At 47.1% G+C, this 23,909-nt stretch overlaps 1 protein-coding gene across 6 annotated transcripts in view; it reads left to right on the forward strand.

The window, feature by feature from the left end:
- Positions 1 to 19,189, forward strand: part of SLC41A3 (solute carrier family 41 member 3) — a 50,255-nt gene extending 31,066 nt beyond the window's left edge. For all 6 annotated transcript variants that reach the window (XM_068169472.1, XM_068169473.1, XM_068169471.1 and 3 more), the window contains 9 exons: positions 4,367 to 4,474; positions 5,285 to 5,356; positions 6,164 to 6,308; positions 8,335 to 8,481; positions 11,358 to 11,502; positions 12,202 to 12,281; positions 14,069 to 14,203; positions 14,985 to 15,133; positions 18,257 to 19,189. In XM_068169472.1, the coding sequence (XP_068025573.1) occupies positions 4,367 to 4,474; positions 5,285 to 5,356; positions 6,164 to 6,308; positions 8,335 to 8,481; positions 11,358 to 11,502; positions 12,202 to 12,281; positions 14,069 to 14,203; positions 14,985 to 15,133; positions 18,257 to 18,442 (1,167 nt within the window). In that variant the 3' untranslated portion in view covers positions 18,443 to 19,189. The remainder of the gene's footprint in view (positions 1 to 4,366; positions 4,475 to 5,284; positions 5,357 to 6,163; positions 6,309 to 8,334; positions 8,482 to 11,357; positions 11,503 to 12,201; positions 12,282 to 14,068; positions 14,204 to 14,984; positions 15,134 to 18,256) is intronic.
- Positions 19,190 to 23,909: the final 4,720 nt, after the last annotated feature.

Genomic DNA, 23,909 nt, shown 5'->3' on the forward strand with positions numbered 1-23,909 from the left:
AGTCACAACTGGCATGGGAGTGATGTTAGTGAGGTAGGCTGCCGTGGTATCAACAACCCCAGCTTTAAAACCAAAACCAGCACCTGGGAAAATCCAGAGATCTTAGCTTTTCAGGGTTTGGATTATTTGCCATTAGGGTTAGGGGTTTGTCTCTGAGCTGCTTATTTTCAGCTTTTTGGCCTGCAAGAGCTAGAACCTCACTGTCTGTTCAGCTAAAACCTGAGACCATATTTCTTTGCTTGAGGCAAGGTACCACAAGACTCATATTGATAAACATGAGGCCTCATGCTACTGAAACCACAGATTTTTCTCCTCCAGGAGTCTGTGATTTACCCAGTTTTCAGGGGATAGGCTGGCTGAGGAATGCTTTGCCCTGTTTGCAGTCACTGCAAAACACTCTTAGGAAGCTTTTGTGTCTGCCTTCAACAGGGAAATCCATGGACAAGCTTAAGGGTGGTTTCTAAAGCATACATGTGAGTTAATGGTGCTGCCTTTGTTTTGCTACATGCAAAATACCTTGAAATAATGTGGTTCTGTGCTGAGAGTCCAAGTGGCTTTCTTGTTTGCAGGGCTGATGTTGTAAAGGCAAGAACAAAGTGGTTGTTTGTGTCCTATCAAAGTTTTGAGGATTTTAGCAGTTTGTGATCTGTGCTGGGATGAAAGCAAGAACTGTTCACATTACTGTTAAGAAAAAAACAACCCCCAAAACAAGAGAGGTTTGTCTAGCCCAGCTGACTCCAAGGCTCAAACCTGGGTCTCACACACTGCAACCAAAGGATGCTCAAAGGAACAGCCACTGGCCATTTCCTCCTCTTGGTTGTCTCTTCTTAAGTCTTTTCTTGCTGGACATTTCCACCTCTACTCCAGTGATCCTAGGCCAGCTGGTTGATCTGGATTCCTGGCAGGCATTGCTGGAGACCTTGCAAGGCCCTGAGCAGTGTTTGGCCCACTCTTATACAGTAAAATGAGGAGTCAGAGTGAAGCTGGACAGTCAGATTTCAAAATAGAGAACTCAGGAGGGAAGCTTCCCTTTCACACCACTGTAATGGGACATAATCCAAATAAAAGTCACAGATATAAGATATCCCTGTCCTTTGTTGATGAAAGTCTGTGAGATGATTAGCATTGAAAAGGATTTTCAGTTGCCTTGCTTTTTATAGTTCAGGATCTTTTGATCTTTCTGCTGACTTGTTCAGTGCAATGGAAAACCTCCGGGGTTTCTTAGCTGCTGCTGTGGATGGATGCCCCTGGGGAGCTAAAAGGACGTGGGTGGGACCTTGAGGACAGTGATAGAAGGGACAGCAGGATTAGACTGCATCTGGGGAGACTAAGTGCATCATAAGCTCTCTTCCCCTGTGGGACCCCATGAGCAGATCCAACTGGCATGGGGACCAGCTGCAGTGGATCATGGGGTAACCCAAGTTTCTTCAGAGCTGAGCTTTAGGGCTGCAACTCCATTATGGGAACATGAAGAGGAAAAGAGTCTCTTTCTGGCTCACTGTCCCTGTGTGTTTGCAGTGCTGCAAGGAATGTTTCTGTTCCTTCTAGGCCAGTTTTCCTCTTGAAGGACAGAGACACTTCATAGACTTAATCCAGCTGTCTTCATTCAGGCAGCTCCTTGCCTGCCCAGCTATAACCTGCCACATTCACTGTCTCATCCAGCAGACAGTCCTGCAAGGCAGTGGCACAGGGATCATCTGTTTGTTCTGTATTTCTGCAGCCTCTAACACAATGGAGTCCTGGCTACGGTGGTATAAATCATTGTGAATGCATCCCTAGGCTCTCGGTGAGTCACTAATGAGACTCAAATGAAGACAACGAAGTCAACTTTTTTTATTAGTACACTTGTTTGGTTCTGCATTCATTGTTCAAAGCCTTTCAGTGTAATCACATGTAAAGCAGAGTTCCCAAAAACATACCTCATGTGCTGAAACTTAGGTCACAGTGGCTTGAGACCTGTAAACTTCACCAGGAACACAAGAATTGCAGCTTACGTGGATATAACAAAGCCCTATTTCCCAAAGGTGACAGGCACAGAAAATACAAACAGTTGAGTTTTTCTGTTGCTTTTTATTTCTGTGCAAAATATGCAGGCTCTTAAATATGAGTGTCTGCACAGCTGTGTATCTTCAGTTATTGGGGGTTTTCTTACATTGTGACTGTGAAGTTTGGGGTTTCTCCTCTTTCTTTTGAAGGTGGCAAAGATGCCTCTGATAAATATTTAAGTTCCATGTAACAAATTCAGAGAGAATTGTAGTGTGTCTAACGAGGTGACTGTTCTGCTGTCTGTTATTTACTCAATGATAGCTTAGCTCTGATACTTTGAAACGTGACTGTTTCAGGTCCCCATTGCCAGGAAACGTGCCCTTTTGTATTGATAATAGTGTTTTGTCTCTTATCTGCGCCTCTGAAGAACATCTTGTACCAGGTACTCAGGGCTGACTCAGCCCCACTTTCACTCATCCTGACTCAAAAGGAAGCTGTGAGGTCTTCCCAGCAGACAGCCACACCACTGGCTTCCCATGGCATCAAAACACCGAGCCGTTACACCCTGTATGTATTTCCCAACAGGCTGGCAGCTGAATATGTTGACATTTACCAAATCTATCCAACCCCCTGGATTTTCAGGTTTATAGAATCCCAGTGGGTGTGGAGAAGGAGGGCAGGGCTCTCTTGTTCATTTTGTCCTCTAACACCAGAATTCCAGACCATCATATGATCAAATTAATGAACAAGTCAATTCTTCACATGATATGTTGCTAAACTATGAATATCTTGGCCACGGAGTGGGTTGGAGGGGGCAGACTGGGTGAGTACATAAAAGAGAAATCCTTAGAACTCTGGTAAGTGTGCAGAAAAAAAACACCTTTCCTTTTCCCTATGAGGAAAGGCTGAGGGAGCTGGGATTGCTTAGCCTGGAGAAGAGGAGACTCAGGGGTGACCTTATTGCTCTCTACAACTACCTGAAGGGAGGTTGTAGACAGGCAGAGGTTGGTCTCTTCTCCCAGGCAGCCAGCACCAGAACAAGAGGACACAGTCTCAGGCTGTGCCAGGGGAGGTTTAGGTTGGATGTTAGGAAGAAGTTCTATACAGAGAGAGTGATTGCCCATTGGAATGGACTGCCTGGGGAGGTGGTGGAGTCACCGTCATTGGAGGTTTTCAGGAGGAGACTTGATGGGGTGCTTGGTGCCATGGGTTAGTTGTTTAGGTGGGCTGGATTGGTTGAAGGGTTGGACATGATGATCTTGAAGGCCTCTTCCAACCTGGTTTATTCTATATTCTATATTCAGCAGCTCAGTACCCTGTGGCAGATAAATGTAAGCTGGAAAATACACAGGAGAATTATCCTGACTGCTTGTCATGCTTGTAGATTCTTGGTTTAGATACCTGAATTTGACTGCCGGTCGAGGTAAAGATAGGTTAGATGGACCTTTGGTCTGACTCATTGCAGATGCTCTTTTCCTCTTGTGTTCTGCTCTTAGATGTTGAGGTAGTTGGTTTTACTTCATAGTGAGCTGCTCCATGCTGTGATTTCATCTCAGTGATAGTGGGACTTTGCCAACATCCTTGAATGCACATGGAGTGAATGAATTATGTTCCAAGGCACCGTGTGATAGATAAGTTAGATGTGTTACTCAACAAAGTTTCTTAAGGTTTCAGATAATTTTTAGCATTGGAACTGATTCAACAGCTGTGTGCTGTTCAGCTTCAGAGGAGCAATGATAATGAAGATATTGGCCCAGCATTTTGGGCTTATGGGATATCTTAATTTCAAATCTTTTTTTTCCAGCTGTGCTGGGAGCATGCTTGGTAAGAGGAAGATTTAGGAACTGCCTGTGGAGAAGAGATGCAAATACCTCCTTCCCTCCCACCACTAGTCTTATATGCTTGGTTAAAAGTTTGGTAAAAAGAGACAGATGCAGCTTTTTGTTGTTAGATCTTTTCCAGATCCTTGTGAGCCTGGGTAGCAATAGGCGTTCCTGTATCTGGTGTCAGTACAAAGGATGGAGCATGCTGTATTTCATTTGGCTTGTGAACCCTAATTATTTTTCATGTTGTTCTTGGCCAATGCTAAAGGCACATTTTAATTTGTGGCTTTCCAAAACCTTCTGCTTCCCTCAGGAAGAAAGTTCCTTCCCTGTTAGGATAGTGCTTTGCTGTGCATGAGATCAGAAAGAATATTGCAAGCTAAAAATTCCTTCCTTCACTCCCCAAATGCAACCAAACCAGGGCAGTGTCTGCCCCCCATGTACATAGCAGACACCTGTAGAGCAGGTAGTGAGGTGGGACCCCACTCCCATTTGAAGCAACAGCATTGGATTGGTCAGCATGACAAACTGAAGTTGTTGGCTTTGTTTTCTTTCAGCACTGGGATGTGTTTCGGACAATTACAGAAGTTTTTATCCTGGTTCCTGCCTTGGTTGGCCTGAAGGGTAATCTTGAGATGACACTGGCATCCAGGCTCTCAACTGCTGTGAGTGTTAACAAGGTGGTGGTGGTGTGTTTGTGGGGAGGGGCAGGATAGCAGCAGGTATCAGGAGATTCTGCTTTTACATAACTGCACTGTGGGTGTGAGAAATGCCCTTTTCTGCCAAGTAGAAAGTAGTGGAAGATGAGTATTAAAATATATGTTTGTCCTCATTTTGGAACTGGAACAGAGAATTTCCATCTGAGCTTTGAAGGTGAATTAATCCCTGGGTGGCCAGTTGCTAATATCTGGGGCCCTGTGACATATGAAGGAGACAAAGACAGGGCTCCACAGCTGCCAGCTTCAGTACTGGATTGCTTTGCTGTGGGTGTCGGTCCTTGAGAGACCCATGGCTTCCTGACAATTCTACCTCGGGAGAGCAGGTTGAGGCTTCTTGGGCCCCACAGTAGCTTTTGCTACTCAGCCTTTGCTTTCTCCTATCTCCCTAAGCCGTTTTGTTTACTTTGGGCTGTTTGTGTTGCATGGTTCAGGGGGAACTCCAGCTTAACAGGTCAATTTAGGGGGAATGAAAGAGGAAAACCAGTCTAGTCTGTATGGGACGTGGTGGATGTGCCCTGCCCACTCCACCTTTAGCTGGGTGCCCTGCAATGCCTTTGCACTTCCATGTGAGTCTCTGATACCCCTGGGCTGGAGCATGATAAAGATGTGTCAAGAAGAAAGTGAAGGGAAGGCTGACCTGTGCTCATGTTTGTCTGGATTTAGCAGCCCCTTTCCCACAGGATGCAGGTGAAACTGCCTTCAGCGACTACCTGTGGCACAGGAACAGGTTTTCAGGGTGTCTCTCTTGGCTCCTAGGCTAACACTGGACAGATGGATGATGCCCAGAAGCAATGGAAAATGGCCACCTGCAATTTAGCCCTTATACAGGTGAGTCACTTCAGCTGGGAGAGGGAAAAGGCACTTTGCTCTGCTCTGCTGCTGCTCAGCAGCATCTGTTCCCAGTAGTGCTGAATTCTGAGCTGTTGATTTGGAGCAGGTTTTTTCAATAAAGCCAAGCAGAGCCCAGGACTTGACCTCCAAGAAAGCTCTACGTGGCCTCAGAGCTTGTAGTTTGGCTGCAAAACACATCTAGGCATTTACTGCTTTTGAGGAGAAACTGAAATAATGAAAAATCCTCCTTTTGCAGGGGAAGCTGTAGCACAATCCCTGTTTCACAATAGCTCCTAGATAATGCCTGTCATTTACTGGCAGTGTTTGGGAAGCAGCCTTGGGCAGGAAGGGAGAGATGGGAGAAATCTGACTTCTGTAGCTCTGCTTGTTAAAATTCAGCAACCAGCCTAGAAGTTGCACATGGCAAGGCCACAGGGCTTGCAACATGTGTCTGTGTGCTTCCCCTTATCTCTTGCCACAGCTTTCAGCTTGCTAAGAGTGCTGCGTTGATGGGGAGCCCATTTTTGTGTTGACCAGAGCTCTTCCTCTGCTGATGGACTCAGTGTCCTTTGCTGAAATGTTATCTGCCATTTGCAGGCCTCCAGAGTTTTTCTCCAAACTTTGTCAGGATTTTTTCTTCTTTTTTTTTAATGTGATGCAGCCTGACAGGGATGTTGATCAAATACATAACAATCAGCATCTCTGCAAGGCTTAGCTGTGTGGAAGGGCTGTGGTCACATGGAGCCAGAACAGCCTGGGAGCAGATGTGGATGATTGCTTACCAGCTGTCTTTTGCCCCCCCAGGTCCAGGCCACTGTGGTGGGACTTCTGGCTGCTGTTGCTGCTGTGATCCTAGGAGCCATCTCTAAGGGCTCTGTGGAGCTGAGCCAGGCTGCCGTGCTGTGTGCCAGCAGTGTGACCACAGCCTTCATAGCTGCACTTTCTCTGGGTGAGTCACTTTGTTTGCTCAGATCAAACATGCTGCACTCAGGTGCTGAGAAAATTCTCCCTTCTACCAGAAGGCCCAGCTGACACTGCTTTGGTCTGCCACAGGGAGGAGGGGCACAGGGGACCTTAGTCCTATGTCAGGTGCTTTCACTCCCTCCACACCGTGCCTTTGCTTCCATTCTCCCAGGATCTGTTGTTTGCTGGGTTTGCAGCATGAAAATGTCTAACTTCACCTGGTGTGTAAAGTGCCACATGCTGTGTGTGGATGTGCACACACATCTTCTCCATGTGATGTACTGTCCCTTTCCTAGAGGAGAATGAAGGAATGCCATGCACAAAACGAGATACTGAGAATCTGTTAGATAACTGCAGACCACACTCGAGATGGGCTTGAGTCACCCAATACCCTGCAGAGGACTGTGGCCTGCCCTGCTGTGAGCTTTGAGCTAAGAACTTTCCTGGCTGTTTCCTCTGCAAGGGAAATAGGATGGGGTGGACAGGTCGGAAGGAGCTGCTGTCGCCTGATGAGGCTCAGTTTGTGGGTCTGCCATAGGAGGGCAGCATGACACCCTGAATGGAGGGAGCTGGCAGCTGCACACGGCGAGTTTTCTAAATGAAAGGGACAAGTTAAAGCAAGTGCATATCCTGAAACTGGGGTCGAAGGGTGGTTGTAGATGTCTTTGATGAAAAACATGGGATGAGGCACTTGTTAAAAGAGAAAAACAGCAGCCCAGCTTTCATTAAACTCTTCCCTTCAATCCCTCTGCTCAGTGTGATACAGGGAGGCTTTGCTGCCATACCATCACAGCCTTTCAGCTAGCTTTACTTTCTCCCCTGGACACGGTGACAGGCAGCCTGTGTGTGGGAGTACACAATGGGAAGGAGCTGCTTTTATGACCAGGGAGGGAAGCAGCATGAACTGTGCTGTGAGGAGGAGAGTGTGGGTGCCTGGGAGGGCTGTTGTGGAGAATGCTATGTTGTGTGAGGATGTTTTTCTTTGTACGGATGTTTTACCAAGGAAGGTGCATGTGTGGTATTTCTTGGGGGAGTGCCAGTGCTCCTGTGCATGCTCAGCTTTGATGGACCTACACAAACAGGTGCAGAGAGGTGGTGAGCTGGAGGAACCACCATATCTCAGGCTTCCTTTGGTGCACACTATCAGCCATGGAAGAACTCAGAAATGTCATGTGTCTTGTCTCAAACCTGTCCTTGCTAGTCACACAGCAGTGGAGGCTGGCCAGGCAGGATTTATTCCAGGTGGCTCTTCCACAGGCCTGAGAGAGATCTGATGGCTGAAAGATTTCCACATGTTTATCAGGGTTTGATTTTTGTACTCATAAGTCACCTGGGAGAGAAAAGCTTCCCTACTCTCCAGGTGCAGCTCAGAGGACAGGGGGAGAGAGGTGATGTTGTCTGCTTCCGTATCCCCTTGACTCTGAAGCTGCTCACAGCATCAAATTCACCCAGTATGAATTAAAGCAGCCCCAGAGAGCTTGGGACATGAGGGGCAAGTCTGATGACTGAGCTGAAAGACTAGTTTGGGCTACTGTAAGGTAGCTTCTTGTTCCTTGGTAGTTCAAACTCTGAGAAGTTTTGGTCTAATATGGAAAATATATTTGTGCTGTGGAATTCAGAGCAGGGGATGGCACCAGGAGGCTGCCTCATGCCTTATCTATGAGCGTGCTTTGTGCCTGGTCCTGCTTTAAGGCAGCAAAGATTAGGCTGCTCAGGAGAGGAGCTTCTATGTTTGGGCTGCCTGCTGGTATCTTCTTTGATCCCTGGAATTTGCTTGTGTGCCTCTGGGCCTTTGGTGCAGTTCATAAGGGCAGAGTCATGCCCTTCAGGTTGGTGAAAAAAGCAAGAGGACAAATACCTGGGAATGTCTGATCTCCATCTGCGTGGTACTCAATGAGCAGTCTGCTTGTTGCTTTTCCCAGACCCCTTGTTCCTCTGGGAACCACAACAGCAGCTCTGGGGTGAAATGGAGCAGGATGCATTCTCTAATGCCTGCTCTCTATCTTCTCTAGGTCTGGTGATGATTGGAGTGATCATTGGAGCAAGGAAAGTTGGGATCAATCCAGACAATGTCGCCACACCCATAGCAGCAAGCCTTGGAGACTTGATAACCCTTTCTCTGCTGGCAGGAATCAGCAGTACTCTCTTCAAATACATAGGTACAGTGCTCAGCAGGGATTTGCAGCTCAGCAAGGGATGGATGAACCCCTTGTGAGATTATTGTGGGGGGCTTGCCCATTTCTGGGAACCTTCAGGATGAAGGCTGTGAAGCCATTGGGGTAGGAAAATGACCAAAGAGGCTTTTTCCAGATTCTCTTTTGGTTGCAAATTGGAAGGCAGAGCCTAAGAAACACAAATGGGATTTGCCAAAGAAACGACCAATGTGTGTTGCATAGCTTTGGAACAGAAGATCTACATATGTGACACTGGTTCTGTGCCTGCATCTGTCACTAGCCAAGCACGACTGCTTTCTGTGCATGGGTAGCAGCAGGTCTTTCCTCACAAAGCAATTTCAGGGCTTTGGCATTTGTAAGGTGTCCTTGCATCTTCTCATGTGGAGAGTTGTGGATGAACAAGATGTGATCACATTGGAGGGAGGAAGGCAGTACTGCATTGTTTTATGCTTACAGGACTCTGAGTAGGAGTTGTGGCTATGGGGTTAGCTGTGCTGCTGCTGGCAAAGACTTGGGGAACCTGTTGACGCTCAACAGCTCAAAACATTTTGTAACTTGGTGATATGTGCCTGACTGTTGCTTGTAAAGTGGTGAGCTATTTACTGTGAGCCTAACCTAGAACAGAAACGGGGGGGGGGGGAAGATCCAGCAAACTGAAGACCATTTGAGACCCAAACTGTTGCTTTCAGACTGAGCAGAAGCAGCGAGGCAGCTGTTCTCAGTTTGCAGAACTCATTCCATATGCCAGCAAGTGAGGGAGTGAAGGAGCACACATTGCAGGGAGAGACTCACCAATTGCTTCTGTCCCATCCTCCATCAGCTTCAGAGGTGCACTCTATTTTATTAGGCTTTTTCCATGACGCCACCACACCTGCCTGTGTCAGGCTAGTTTGTCTTTCAGTTGCTACACCTCTGATAATATCTCTCAGGGAGCACATGGCAGAACAACATGATAACCACTATGGTCGTGACCAGAAAGCCTCTGAGATGTTTTCAGAGTAGTTTTTGTAGGGTTGCTTGAGGTGGAAAATAGTAAGCACACAGCCACCTAGTCATTGGGAGCAGGTAGGAGGAATAGTGGTTGAATAAATCCATTTGCTCCTCACTGTGTGGTAAGGGACAGGTCAGGCTAAGACAACTTCAGTGAGTCCATGAAATGTGGCATACTCTGTGCCATCTGGTGCCACACCACCTCTTTCTGCAGAACACCCTTTTGCCAGGGAGGTTTTTCAATTTTGAAAACTTGTCCTTCCTAGTCCTATTAGAAGGATGATCATAAGCTGTGTCAAAGGGTTTCAGCTTGCTTGTGGGCTGCCTGCGAGAGGATGTTGCAGAACTGGAATGTGGAGATTGACGTCCATTTGTCCTAGCAGGAGCCTCTCTGTGGCTTTGATAAGGTTTGATAAACTCCAGTGCTGTGTGTCTGCATTTCTTAAGAAGGAATTAATTGCCTGAAACAAGGGGTGTGGGGGTAGGAGATCCAGTACAGCAGCTGAGTCTGTCATGCAACCCATCTGTCCTAAATGACTCCAGGTGGTAAAGTCCACTGACAAAACAGAGGCTGTTCACACCCCAGAAGTAGAGTAGAATAGAATAGAATAGACCAAGTTGGAAGAGACCTTCAAGATCATCATGTCCAACCGATCATCCAACCCACCTAATCAACTAAATCATGGCACCAAGCACCCCATCAAGCCTCCTCCTCAACAACCCCAGTCATGGTGACTCCACCACCTCCCCAGGCAGCCCATTCCAATGGGCAATCACTCTCTCTATGAAGAATTTCTTCCTAACATCCAGTCTAAACCTCCCCTGGCACAGCTTGAGACTGTGTCCTCTTGTTCTGGTGCTGGTTGCCTGGGAGAAGAGACCAACTGTCTACAACCTCCCTTCAGGTAGTTGTAGAGAGCAAAAGTAACTGCATTTCAGTGCTGACTAAAGCCATGCATGAAGAGTACATCTCTGTATAGAAGATGTTGTCACCTCAGTGCTATGTCATCCAGGTAGCCTGAGGCTCTGGCAATGTCATTTTGAAAAATGCACACTTTGAGCCTGCTCCATCTCCCAGATTACCTGCAAAGGCTGCGTTACAACCCGCTGGCTTTGGCCCCGACACAGAGACCAGATGGAGCGCTTTGTTGAGGAAGCATTTTTATATCAAAAGCATTGGCATCATCCCCATTGCTTGAAGGTGTTTTCTCATGCTTCTGAGTCATGTTTATTTTCTTCCAGTGCTGCACATCTACTGATTTTCTTAATTCTTTGGCTTCTAAAGGTCACTGCAAGGTTATGCCCCTACCAAATGCACCTAATGGAAACACATGGGAGCTAGCACAAAAGAAACCCTGCATCTTAACTGGCTTAGACATGCAAGAGAGCATTTGTTCCTATAGAGCAGACCAGCTGCTCAGCAATTCTGCTGGCTTACCACTAAATGTAGCTATTACCTCTTGTTCTAGGTGAAGGTGTGAGGTGTCTGTCCTGTGATACAGCTTGTACACAGGACTTTCCCCCTTGCCCTGCTGTTTGATTTGTACCCTGAAGCTAGAAATTTTGTAACGTTTTGTCTTGCTTAATTGGAGATGGAACTGGAGCCTTGCTTGTCCTCAAATATAACTTGCTTTGAATCCTGCTGCTTTTCAAACAATATTCTCTAGCAGTGAGTTTCAGGGATTAATTATGGATTTCTGTGGTGGAGTGAGGTGGTTGTGTTGGAAATGTCTTGATTCATACAAATTTTATGCTCAAGTAACTCAGTCTGAGCAAGAGCCCTGCTGCCTTTCTTCCAGACTGTGCAGTACACTTTTGGCAACCTGTGAAGCTGTGGGCATTTAATTCAAGATGTTTTTTTTCCTTGCCAGATATTAAATACCTTTCTCCTCTGATCTGTGCTGTCTTCATTGTCATGATCCCTCTCTGGGTTGCTATTGCCAAACAAAGTCCTCCCCTTGCTGAAGTCCTGAAATCTGGATGGCAGCCAGTCATTGTTGCAATGAGCATCAGCAGGTAAGTGGAGGAACTGCTTCTGAGTCCACAAACATATGCACCCTGTTCATTTAGAAAGATATCAAAAGTGAAATTGGAAGGGACAGCAGAAGGATGTATGTTTAATGCCTCTCAGCCATTGGTGGCCTTCCAGCAGGCAGTGATACAGCAGATGAAGTGCCCTCAGCTGAGTGGAAAAAACAACTGATCATTTTAAGTCACACTCACATATCCATACACCACGTGGGTGCAAGCTAGAACAGGGAAATGATGACCTGTAAGGGGAAAAGCTGGTAATGGAAAAGGGAGATGATGGCTATCACCAATAGTGAAGCTTCAAACTCATTTTTGTCCAGCCCTAAATCCAGAAGACTGGTGAATGTAGAGCTGGGGAGTTCATTTCCCCTGTGCTACATCTTTCAGATCCAGCTGAGATATGGGAGAGAATTCTTAAAATCTCCTCAGACCAGTATAGAAGTGCAGCAAAACTTTTGCAGGGGATGATAAAGCTTCCTTTGCTACTGTCAGTTCTGCTCAAGGGTGGTCTTCCTGATCTCATTATGCCATTAACAAAAACTTTCAGGCCACCTGTTAGTGAAAACTGGTGAAGCCCTGGCAATTGGGAAGACGCAGGGATTCATCTCCGTGCGCTATTTTCACAGTGTAGGAATTACCCTGGAGAGATTGATCCACTCTCATTGCCTGTCCCTTTTTTAACAGCATTGGTGGGCTCATCTTGGACAAAACTGTAACTGACCCAAACTTTGAAGGCATGGCTGTTTTCACACCTGTGATTAATGGTAGGTTGGGCAGGATGGGATTATGTGCATGCTTTTATTTATACTTCTACCTCCTCCCCAAGGGTTATGGTATCCACTGTTGCCCCTACACAGAGGTCTGTATTCATGTTTCTGCTCCCATCACAAGAGGAAGCAAAGCTGTTTGTTCCTGTTACATCCTTGCTTACTCATATCTTGCAACATCTCTGGAGCAAAATAGGAGGCAGGGCTGGACAATACTGGCTGAGCTGTGGGAAAAGTTAACAGCATCTGATAGTTGTCCCTAGTGTTGACACCTTTATATCCATGATACCAAACCTACTGAGGATGTCACAATAAATCAATTTTCCCTGTCTCTTCCCACTCAGTAATTTGAGCCATGCAATCATCTCCCATACACACTGTTGATAAAGATTAATATATTAAGATTATGTCTGTGTGTATATACAGAAACATAAAAGATTATGGATTTTAATATATATCTCTCTGCATCTTTTGTGTGTACATTTCTATTGGTTTGAAGCCTCACATACCAGTACAAACTGCTGGGGACCCTGGCATTGCTGAGGAGCTAGAAGTTATTTTTCTGCTGTTGTGGTGTTCTTGCAGGCCAGGCCCATTCCAGGGGAAGCTCATGTTCCTAGGCTTGGACTCATGCCACCCTCAAAGCACGGTGTCCTCTTGCAGTGTCGGAGGGTGTCAGCCAGCTGTCTCCTTAGTGAATCTGCATAAAGACAGCCACCTTGCTGACAAACTCTTTCCAGCATGGTTAGTCAAAGAGCCTGATTAGGACAGTACATCAACAGCACCTTAGTTGAACAATGATTAACCCGGACATCAATCTGTGGGGGTGGATGACCTGTTTGGCAGAGCTGGTGGCAGAGTTTCGCAGTGCTCTGTGTCTTTGCACAGGTAGCTCTTTACTTTGCATGTGCAGGAGAGTCCTGCAAAGGGTGGCTGTGCTCAATTCAGAAAGCTTCCATCTAGAGCTGTGTGGAGCTATCTTAGGATTTTCACTCAATTCCACTCTGGCAAATCTCATCTTTAATGATGGAGCATTTCCTTCTTCCAAGGAAGGGAAAATATGATAAGCCTCTGGGATCTGGTTCACTGTTATCTTTTTTGTGGCATTTCTACCTTGTAAGTACTCAGGGTGCTAGAGGTTTGCTCCATAGATCATCATCCCTCTATTTTTTCTGCTGGAAAACATAGCTGCTTTTTCATGTTTGCTAAAATTAATCAGTCTGGAGGGAATTGATTTCCTTTTAATTATCTAATGTATTTGGGTTCTGGTTCATTCTCATACGATTCCTTTTTTTTTAACAAGTGTGTTAGACGCCTTCAGACAGACATGTAATCACTCTCTGTGATGTTTGTTGTCTTCTAAACAATAATGGCTCTCTGGGTGAGTAAATCTAACAAGTGGCTGTGAGCAGCATCTGCCATTGCCTGTGCTGCTTTCCCCAGGTGTTGCTCACAGACTGCGTCAAACCAGGTGCAATTACGTCATCTTCAGAGGCCACGTGGCATTTACAGCCTGTGCTGGGAAGCAAGGGAAAGTATCCCAAATAAAGCAGTCAGGAGGAGATGATCACTGGAGCCTTCCTGCTTTTTAAGAGCTGTTCCTGCCAAGTGAATAGTGCAGCATCACCATGACATGTGGGATCATGTTTTCTCTTTCTCTCCCTGCTGTTCTGAGTGAGCCTGTAAGTGAATGCAGATGAACTCAACCTTGGGCTCAGTTTTGGAGTGATTTTCCTGCTGCAGTTGAAGGTGGTTTACAGGTTTACTGTGGTTTGTCTTCATAGGTGTTGGAGGGAATCTGGTCGCCATCCAGGCCAGCCGTATATCCACATTCCTGCACTTCTGGAGCATGCCTGGAGTTTTGCCATACAAGATGAAGCAGAATTGGCCTAATCCATGCACCACATTCTTCTCATCAGGTAGACCTTGAACTCTAGGTGTCTATGTCTCAAGAGCTGTCATCACAGATAGCTCCTTTATCAAGCCTGGTTGGCAAAGGACTAGGTGGGTTTCAAAGGAAGAACTCCCTCTCTTCTTACAGGGAAGATACTCAGATGGGAGAGGAAGCATCTCTGCAGTGGCAGCTTGAAAAAAAGCTTGTGGTATGCAAAGAAACTGGCCTTCAGGGAACACTAAGGAAAAGAATTGAAAAATAATTTCAGATTTGGTCTAATAGAAAGTAATTTTAACCATGGCCAGCCTAAAGCCATCACTTTTAGACAGAGGGGTGAATAGGGCATAACCTTGCTGACAGTCAGCAGTTTCTCCATCTTCAGCAGTGGATAAACCTGAGCAAAGGCAAAATTGGATTTCAGTCTGTTGTGTTTTTAGACTGCAGTTTCCTCTTGATTTTTCCTGCTAGATTGGAAGTTACTGCTAAAACAAACTAAAAACTGGGGAAGTGGGTTGCAGCAAGGCAGAGCAGAAGCAGTGGGAGGCAGAGAGCAGCTGAGAGGAAGAAGTGGAGTGGATCAGTGTGGAGCACATCTTTGGCACATAGTTTCAGTGCTAGACTAAGCTGCTGGGCTGATACAGCAGATGCTCCAGATTGCTGCACGATCTAGAAAATACATTAGCAGTGTGGCTGGTGGAAGAGGACAGCCCCAAGTCTATGCATTAAAATGTATGTCTGTGTCATGTCCTGTCCTGTCTGCTGTCTGCAGCTGCTGTCATCATTGTTTCTGTCTCTGTGCTCTGCAGAAGTGAATTCCAAGTCAGCGCAAGTCCTGTTCCTCCTCGTTATCCCAGGCCACCTCGTGTTCCTCTACACCATCCATCTGCTGCAGGGAGGCCACACATCTCTGTCCTTCACCTTTGTGATGTTCTACCTGATTGCTGCTTTGCTGCAGGTAAACCTCAAACTCTAATCCAAAAGGAATCTCTCAGACATGGTGCAATCAAAACAGTCTCCAGTCTAAAAAGGAGTCCTGTTAAAACTTCCAGCAGCAGCCCACATTTCCAATCAGTTCAGGTGTGCTCCTACCAAGTATCAGGTATCTTCAGTCTCATTTCCCATATCATAGAATCAATAAGGTTGGAAAAGACCTCAAAGATCATCAAGTCCAGCCTGTCACCCAACACCTTGTGACTGACAAAACCATGGCTTCAAGTGCCACGTCCAATCACCTCTTGAACACCTTCAGGGATGGTGACTCCACCACCTCCCTGGGCAGCACATTCCAATGCCTAACAACTCTCTCTGTGACGAACTTTATCCTCACCTCTAGCCTAAACTTCCCCTGGTGAAGCTTGGGACTGTGCCCTCTTGTTCTGGTGCTGGTTGCTAGAGAGAAGAGACCAACCCCCTCCTGGCTACAACCTCCCTTCAGGTAGTTGCAGACAGCGATAAGGTCTCCCCTGAGCCTCCTCCTCTCCAGGCTAAACAATCCCAGCTCCCTCAGCCTCTCCTCATAGGGCTTGTGCTCGAGGCCTCTTCCCAGCCTCATTGCCCTTCTCTGGACACATTCAAGAGTCTCAATGTCCTTAAATTGAGAGGCCCAGAACTGGACACAACTGGACACAGTACTCAAGGTGTGGCCTGACAAGTGCTGAGTACAGGGGCACCATGTCTTCCCTGCTTCTGCTGGCCACACGTTTCTGATGCAGGCCAGGATGTCATTGGCCTTCTTGGCCACCTGGGCACACTGCTGGCTCATGTTCAGCAGCTGTCAAGCAGAACTTTTTATTAAAAAAAAAAAGGCTCTACCTCCCCCCAGAGCCCAGGGCTTGAAGACCTTCTCATGGGGCATGACTGCCCTTAAGGGTTAGTTAAGAATCAGACATGAAGACATGAGACGAAGAACAAGTAACCATCAACCACTGAGCTGCAGTCAGTGTGCAGACACACTTAGCATGAAAGTAGCTCTTAATCTCGGTGTACTTTGTTTTATCATGTTCCTTCCCTGAGTCTCCAAGGCCTTAGTGCTTCTAAACTGCCACTGGCCATGCCAGTAAGAGGCAAGTGAGAGGCTGGGAACCCCGGCCAGCGGATTTGCCCACTCATTTTGAAAACCAGATTGATGTATGAAGGTGAAGAACTGGGGATTCCACTGGGCAAGGATATATGGGTCAAACACAAAGGGAAAATCTAGGCCTGAGAAGTTCCTCAAAAGTAGAAGCTCTGGATAGACAATGGAAAGTTCATTCAGTTTGTTTTGCCTGTTCCTTTTGATGTTTTGCCTGCCCTGTAAACTTTGCCATCTCACTCAGAAATGCATGCAGCTGTTGCCTGAACTCACAGAGGCTCTGGCTTCGCTTGCCCTTTCAAATCAGTGGTTCATTAGTTTGCAGGGTGAGGTAGCTGACTTCTCACTTTGCCTTACAAGCAGCCTTGTGTCTGTGGGCGAATTCCTTGTGTGTGTAAACGATCAGTTTTTCTCGACCTTTGCACAACCTTGAGCCCAGCAGCACAGCCATAGTTGTAAAGGAAAATATTTATTCTTCTCTTTACACACTGAAGTAACTCCTCAACCAGAAGCAAGCATGAAAATACGCAGAATAAACAACAGCATGAAGAGCAGAATCCCAGCAACGCCACAGACCCCAAAAGATTCTCATGGAGGCCACTGGAGGAGAATATGCTCAGCCTGGTTGTTTCTTCCCCTCCATTATACTTTATAAAAGACAGAAAGAAAGAGAGGGGCAAGTTGGGGTCAGCTGGAGGAAGCCTAAAAAGAAAGATCAGAGGCCTAGAAAACGTGACCTCAGAGGAACATTTGAATACACTGGGGTTAGCTAGTCCAAAGAAGAGAGGCTTGAGAAAGAGATGGGTAACAGCCTTTAAACTACCAAGTTTCTGTAGGGACAGAATAACATTTTCTCTGTGGTAACTAGGGATGAAACATGAAGTCATGGGTTTCATGTGGAAAAAGGCAGATTTATGTTAGATCTTATGAAGAATAAGAAGAGGGGGAAAGTGCCATGAGATTGATTGCTTAGAGCACAGCATCTCCATCTTTGAGTGCTGTTTAGCATGGGTTAAACAAAGGGCCATCCGGAAGGATGCAAGCATAACTGATCCTGTGTTGAGGCAGAGCAATGGTCTCTATTTAAAGCTCTTGAGTTTCCACGCAGCTTTCATTTCTGTGCTTCTGTCGTTTGATTTGTTCCCCTCATTTTTCCTCTTCCCTTTCCCTTCCACTCAGCTTGCTGTTTTCACCTTTAGAAATGCTGCTTCTGCCTTTGGTTCCTGTTGTGCTGTGGTCTCCCATGGAGGGACCACAGACGTGGGGTGCAAACTCTCTTTCCCTTCTTAATTCAATTAGCTAGACTGTCTTTAATCTTTAAGCGAAGAATTTCTTTTCCTCCGTCTGTTTATCAGAATTGGGAATGAAATAGGAATGAAAAGAAATCACAACAAAGATTTAAAAACTGTTGAGATGAAATAGAAAAAATGATTTATTATTTTTTAACATGTCAGTGCTGCTTGGGATAACTTTGATGTAAAAACTGCCTCAAACTCCAGTTGTTCACTGAGACTTTTAGGAAAAGCAAAGTAGACACGAACTGAATTTCTAATGGAAAGAAGCATCGTGAAGAGAAGGAGTCTGGCTGCAAGCTTATCCCTTGGGACTGCCTGCATATTGGCAGCAGCCCTGTTTCAGGTGCCCTGAATAGAAGCATTCCCGTTCGTGGCATGAGAAGTGGGAATTGGACCTCTGGGAGACGTTTTGAGCCACGTGATGCTGGTGAGCTGTTAAAGTGTGGCCCCCACACTTGTGGCTGGCAGTAGGGGGCTGTGGCACCATGGGCAATGCCATGCAGTGCAGTGCCCAGGGGTTTACGCCGGTTACACTCATCGCAGTGCAGTTCCATCCTGGAGCAGCAGTTCTCTGGGGCAGGTGTTAGCTCTCAGTGATCTCCATTAGCTTTGGTATCTTGGCCGCAGCCACACCATTTTGGTTGTGAGCGGAGGGAGGCAATACATTGCCTTCTTGCTGCCTCACAGCAGGGCCTCTCTTGCCTCTCCTCAGGTGGGAATCCTGCTCTACGTGGCTGACCTCATTGTGCGCCTGATGTGGAGGAAGGCGCTGGATCCGGATAATTTCTCCATCCCCTACCTCACTGCCCTGGGGGATCTCCTGGGCACTGGATTCCTGGCCGTCTGTTTCCGCCTGGTTTGGTTCATCCACGGTACAGACATGAACCTGGGGAACTGAGAGACCATGTGCTGTTCCACATCACTTGTTTGACATGGTGCTTTCCTCTAGGATAACGGGGTACTTGGTGATGAACGCTGGGTCACCCAGCTGGATGGGCCTCCCCTGCTGCCCCCCCAGTGCCCTATGTCTCCTCCCCATCGTGCCTTACAGCTGGGCTCACTTGCCCCAAGGAATCAGCACCAACAGCCTCGTGCCCTCACAAGTGAGCAAGCCAGTTTGCAGCAGTAGCCACTGCTGCTGACCCCTGTGCCCAGCAAACAAGGCACTGGGAAGCATTTGGGCCATTTGTAACGAATGAGCATTTTGATGGGTTTCAGCCCCTAGCGTGTCACAGCCCACAGGGCCTCTCCAAAGCCTGCCAAGGTCACTGCATCTGATCCTGCAAGTGGATGTCTCAACCTCTCTGTCAGACCCTGACTTTCAATCAAGGGAAATTCTTCATTCACCTCCCTTTCCTCTCCCATAGCATGCCTGGAGTTGCAGAACAACCAGGTCTTATTGCCTCCTCTCCATTGCTCAGTTGCTCAGGGTCTGATGCAGTGAGGTCCTTGCTGGCTCACATCTAGCAGGAGGTTATCTAGGGATACAACCCTGCCCTGGCAGTGGCACTGCTGTCTGACCAGCAGGTTGGATTGATTGCATTCTGGGGGCAGGAAGGTTTGTTTTTACGGTTGATGAAATGTTCAGTAGTTAAAGTGTTTATAGAAACACACACACAAATAAAAGTGGTTAAAAAAATATGAACACTGTGGATTTGGGGGTGCTTTTTTCTTGCCATGGCTCTGCCTTTGTCTAGTTCAGACTTGCCAGGTATAATTTCTTGCTTGCTTCTAGCTCATCCGTTCATGGCAGGGCAACACAGTTTCAACAGAGCTTCAGGAAGATCAGTGTTTCCCAACCAAGAGCAGCAATTTGCAGGCCACGTGTTTCAGGTTAGAATTAAAGCCCATTCCCTCCTCCCCAGTCACCATCCATTCAGGAACAGGTGCTGTGTGGTGAGTCTAGAATCTGCGTGTGGCTGCAAGGACTCTGTTGGGCTGGGTGAGGATTTAGCACAAGGACCTGGAAAATGAGTCCTTAGGTCTTCGCTCCAGGGCAGCTAACTTGTGCTACCAGGAGCAGGTCTGGAATGCTTGATGGGCCTGAAAACCGCCAGTTCTTCCTGAAATCAAGAAGCAGTAGGGTCCTCCACATAATAAGGTGCCCAATAGTCAGGAGCTGATCAGAACTTAAAAAAATGCTCAACTTTAATAATAATCTGCCTTTGTATGCATTGGAGAAGTGGAAGGGGCAGGCCAAGCTCCCCAGCTTGCTGGCAGACAGTTCAGGAACCTTCCAGCTCTTCGATCTGAGCCCTGTTGGATGCCTTCTGGTTACTTTGCTCCCAGTCCTGCTCTGATCTCCCAGAGCTGCCACAAAGCTGAGATCCCTGCATGGGCTCAATACGTGGCTGCAGGTCCCTAACAGCAAAAGCTGTTCGTCTCTGGGTTAATGGGTGTGGGAAAAAGCACTCCCTGAAATAAAATAAGCTGTCACCTCCCCCCATCTGCAAGCTTCCTTTTCCTTTTTTTGTTAGGAAGGATAAATGACCCTGTGCTGCACACAGCAGCTCAGTGGTGGGGGAGATTTCAGCATTCCAGGCACACGTTCCCCCCGACTTGGGCCTCGCCTTTTTATCTCTCACTGCAGCCTGTGTGCTGTCAGCTCTGCTCGGCTGCACTGCTGTCGGCCCCAAGCACCCACGTGTGATAATTGCAGCAGCAGCAGCAGCTGAGGGGGCTTGTGGGGAAAGCAAAGCAAGTGTCTGATTTCTGGTTCCAGTTTGAGGGGGCTGCATTAGGAGATACCTGTGGATATATTTTAATGACCTGAAGCTTAGCATTTTATTTTGTAAATCTTTCTTAGCTCAAATGTGGCATTGGCTTGAGGAGTCCTGGAAAATAGCACCTCCTGCCTCAACACTGGCTTTTCTCCTCGTTGTTCATGTCCCCACTACCTTGGTGAGGTCATCTCCAGACCTTGATGCTTTTGCCACTGGCACAAATCAGGTAAAGCTGGTCCTAAAGCAAGACTGATCCTAAGGCAAAGCTGTGAGGGCTGCTGAGCCCTCTGCAGGGTTTCTTATGTGTGAGCAGCACAGATTTTTTCCCTTGCTCTTTCCAATCCCCCAAAAGTCCCAGCCTGGAGCCCATGACTGGTGCAGACTAAAAGAGATCCAGTCACCCTCCTCCAGTACGAATTCCCAGTGTCCAAAGTGTGGCTGCTCCTCTGCTGTGTAACAAAGCCCTGGCACTGGTGCATCCCTTCATCAGGGGATTTCTGGGCAGAGCTCAGCTTGTTCTGGTTGTCACTGTTGACAGAGGACACAGATGGGAACACGTAATGGATGCCATCTGTGTCCTACTTGTGTGACCCAGCTGGGCTGCGGTGACCTATGCTGCACCTTACCCGTGCTGGGCTTGGGGTGCTGGGGGTGCAGGACATGCTGGGGCTATGAACTGATGTGGGGAGATTGCAAAGGGCTGTTCTCCAGGGTACCCCTTGGTGAGTAGCCAAACATCAGCCTTGTTCCTGTGCACTTAGTGCAGGGAATGCACTCAAGACTGAATATTTCTTCCAGCCTCAAGAGAAATTACATAAACAAAGGAAATGCTTTCATTAAAAGGGGATCTTTCCCCTCCCCCCTCTTTTTTTAAGGGCAGCATCAGGGTAGTTACTTGGCTTTGGGGCCTGTTTACTCATTCTCCATCCTCCCTTTCTTTCTTTCCCTGTGCAAATTAGGAAGGGCCTTTGCTAACAAAAGTTATGTGGAACCCTGGAGCATGGCTTAAGAAATTAGCGTTCCCGTAACTCCATCTGAACCTGCCCCTCCACAAAAGCAGCCCTGGCCCTTCCAAGAGCAGGTGGCATGGCTCCTACACTGGCTGCCTCCATGGCAATGAGTGCACTGCCCATCTCAGTAGGGAGAGAAGCTACTGAGTTGTCCAGGCTTCATCCCACTTCACTCCCATTAAAAGCAGAAATTTGGGGTTTAAAAACCTGCAGGATGTTCAGCTTTTAAGAGCTCTCAGTATACCACAGCAGGCCTTACCTGGTTTTGTGCTCCCTGTGGTATTGTATTGGAGTGATTTTGCTGGGGAGATTTGAGGAGGGGGTTGCTTTCTTGCCTTTCCCATCGCAAAATTCACATGGTTTCAGAGAAAACCTGTGTGGGTAGCAGAGCCCAGACAGGGTATGGACATTTCATAGTGATTTCTGTCATTAATGTAACCCAGCAAGAATGTCCTTGTCAGTGGTGGGCCCTGCTTGTCTGCTGCTGTGTCTGTGCTCAGCTTTTCACTGGATTTTAGCTACCACACCAGCACCTCCATTTGAGCCAAGTGAACTATTTGGATCTGTTTCTCATGGCTCCCAAATAATCAGCCTCCTTAGAAAGGACAAGGTGAGAGAAGAAAGCTCCTTTCTTGCTGCTCATTATTCTTGGCTGTTGACCTGCCCATTTGGGCTCCGAGGCTGACCTGCTCTGAGAGACCCATTAAATGCTATGAGATCCCAGTTGAAGGCTTACCTTGTTTTAATCTCTAGTGAGAAATACAGCAAATGTGGAGTGTCAGCAGAAGAATGAGACTGGCTGTTTTTAATAATAGATAGGTAGATAAACTGCTTTGGGATGGATCCTTCAAGCCTTGTGCAGCCATCAGCCAGCTGATCCAGGCTGCAGTAGGAGGCAGTGAAAAAATGTAAAATTTAAGTTTTTTATTCTCCCTTGGTTTTTTCCTTCACTCTATATAAGCAGTGAGCTTTAGGCTTGGTCCTGAGATCAACCACTACTTGTCCTAGAATAAGCTAAATCTTAGGTTTATGTCAGTGCTGTTGGATGGGGGATAAGCAAGGGCATGGGGGTTCTAAAGGTGAGTACCTGCCCTGCACCACCCCAAGGCCAGCGTGGGGGGGTGCTGGGGTGGCTGCTGGGTCCTTGGGGTGATCCCAACCACATGAGGGAGGAAGATTCCCTCATTCCTGGTTGCAAAAGAGTTTCTCTTTGCAAGCAAAGAAGGCGCCGTAGAAAGACATGGAAGCAGGGGCTTGTTTTCAGGGGTAGTCAAAGCACTTATTTTCCTCCCCTGCAGCTTCCACTCACTACCTCCATCCTAATACAGTATTTTTGCAGAAACTCTACTTCATGTGAGATGCAATGTCCTTACTAAGTGAAGTGCCAGCCAGCAAACACAAGAAAGTCTGTCCTTCAAGCATGACACTGCTTCCAAGACATACTTGAAAACACTTTTTTTTTCCCCCCTTCAATAGAAGTCTATTTAATCCTCCAACTGGTAAACAACCCAGTCTGTGGTGCACAGCAAGCTCTGGAAGGAAACCTCTCTATCACAGAAACACAGTTTTGTTCCACTGGAAGAGGAAGCTCAACAAGCTTCACATGGGCCACAGGGATGAGGCCAGCAGCTGCATAGCATGAAATACCCACAGCCCTGGCTAAGTCACGCTCTGAAGGCCAGAGCAAGCAGAGCTGTTGGTGGCACTAGGAGGAAAGGGCCAGCTCAGCATCAGCTGCTGAGCCACAGTGGACTTTGGCAATGCTCAACATCGTAGGGAGCGTGGGGAGGGTGTTTATATAATAAATATCACATTGTACACACAGATAGGGTTGCAGCCATTCCTAAACCAAAGAGCCATCAAGCCTTGCAGCCATGCAGATGCCATCACTCAGCACATGCCTGTATAACTCTAAGTGCTGTTTAATTATTCCTGTAATGTGTACTTAATGCACACATCCACATTACAAATACTGCATATATTATCACCTAGAAATAGTTCAGTTGTTTGAAATAATTTGTTGTACATTCTAACAATTATTTGCATTGCCTTTGTGTACACATGTGGGCATATCAAAGTGAGGCTGTTCTTACTTCCTTTTTGAACACTACTTTGTATGGGAAGGGCCATGTTTTGCTGCTTTAATTATTTAGTTTTGACAGGCACTGAACTGGAGGGTGGGGGTGGCAGAAGAGAAGGTTTAAATAGAGTTTTCAAGGTTATTCCTTGCCAGAGGCTGAGCTGCATGCAACTCAGTTTTTTTTTCTGTTTATCTTTGGGCTCCTGTTGCAGAGCTTAGGTGACCCTTAGTGGTGCTGGCCATGGCAGCTCTCCCTCAGTTACCCTGGTCCTCCAGCCCAAACCTGTCACTGGCACTGAGGACTTCAGCCTGGGCAGAAAACGATGCTGTCCAGTTAAGAAGGTACAGTGCCCAGCCTGACTCATCCCAGCAGATGAGCCAATTGGTTTTGGGGTAGGCAGCTAATTGCAATCATGCTCAACAGCTTCTTCTGCTCCTTTTTGCAGTGTTTTTGCTATTAATGCAGGGTGGACACTCCAGTGCATCCTTGGCTTTGCTGCAGGACATCCCCGGCTGCTCCCAGCACACCCCAGATGTGGGAGGTCAGTGTGG

The sequence above is a fragment of the Melanerpes formicivorus genome, unplaced genomic scaffold, assembly GCF_026170545.1.
Source record: "Melanerpes formicivorus ecotype bairdi unplaced genomic scaffold, bMelFor1.0.p_v2 SCAF_185, whole genome shotgun sequence".
NCBI classification, from domain to species: Eukaryota; Metazoa; Chordata; class Aves; order Piciformes; family Picidae; genus Melanerpes; species Melanerpes formicivorus.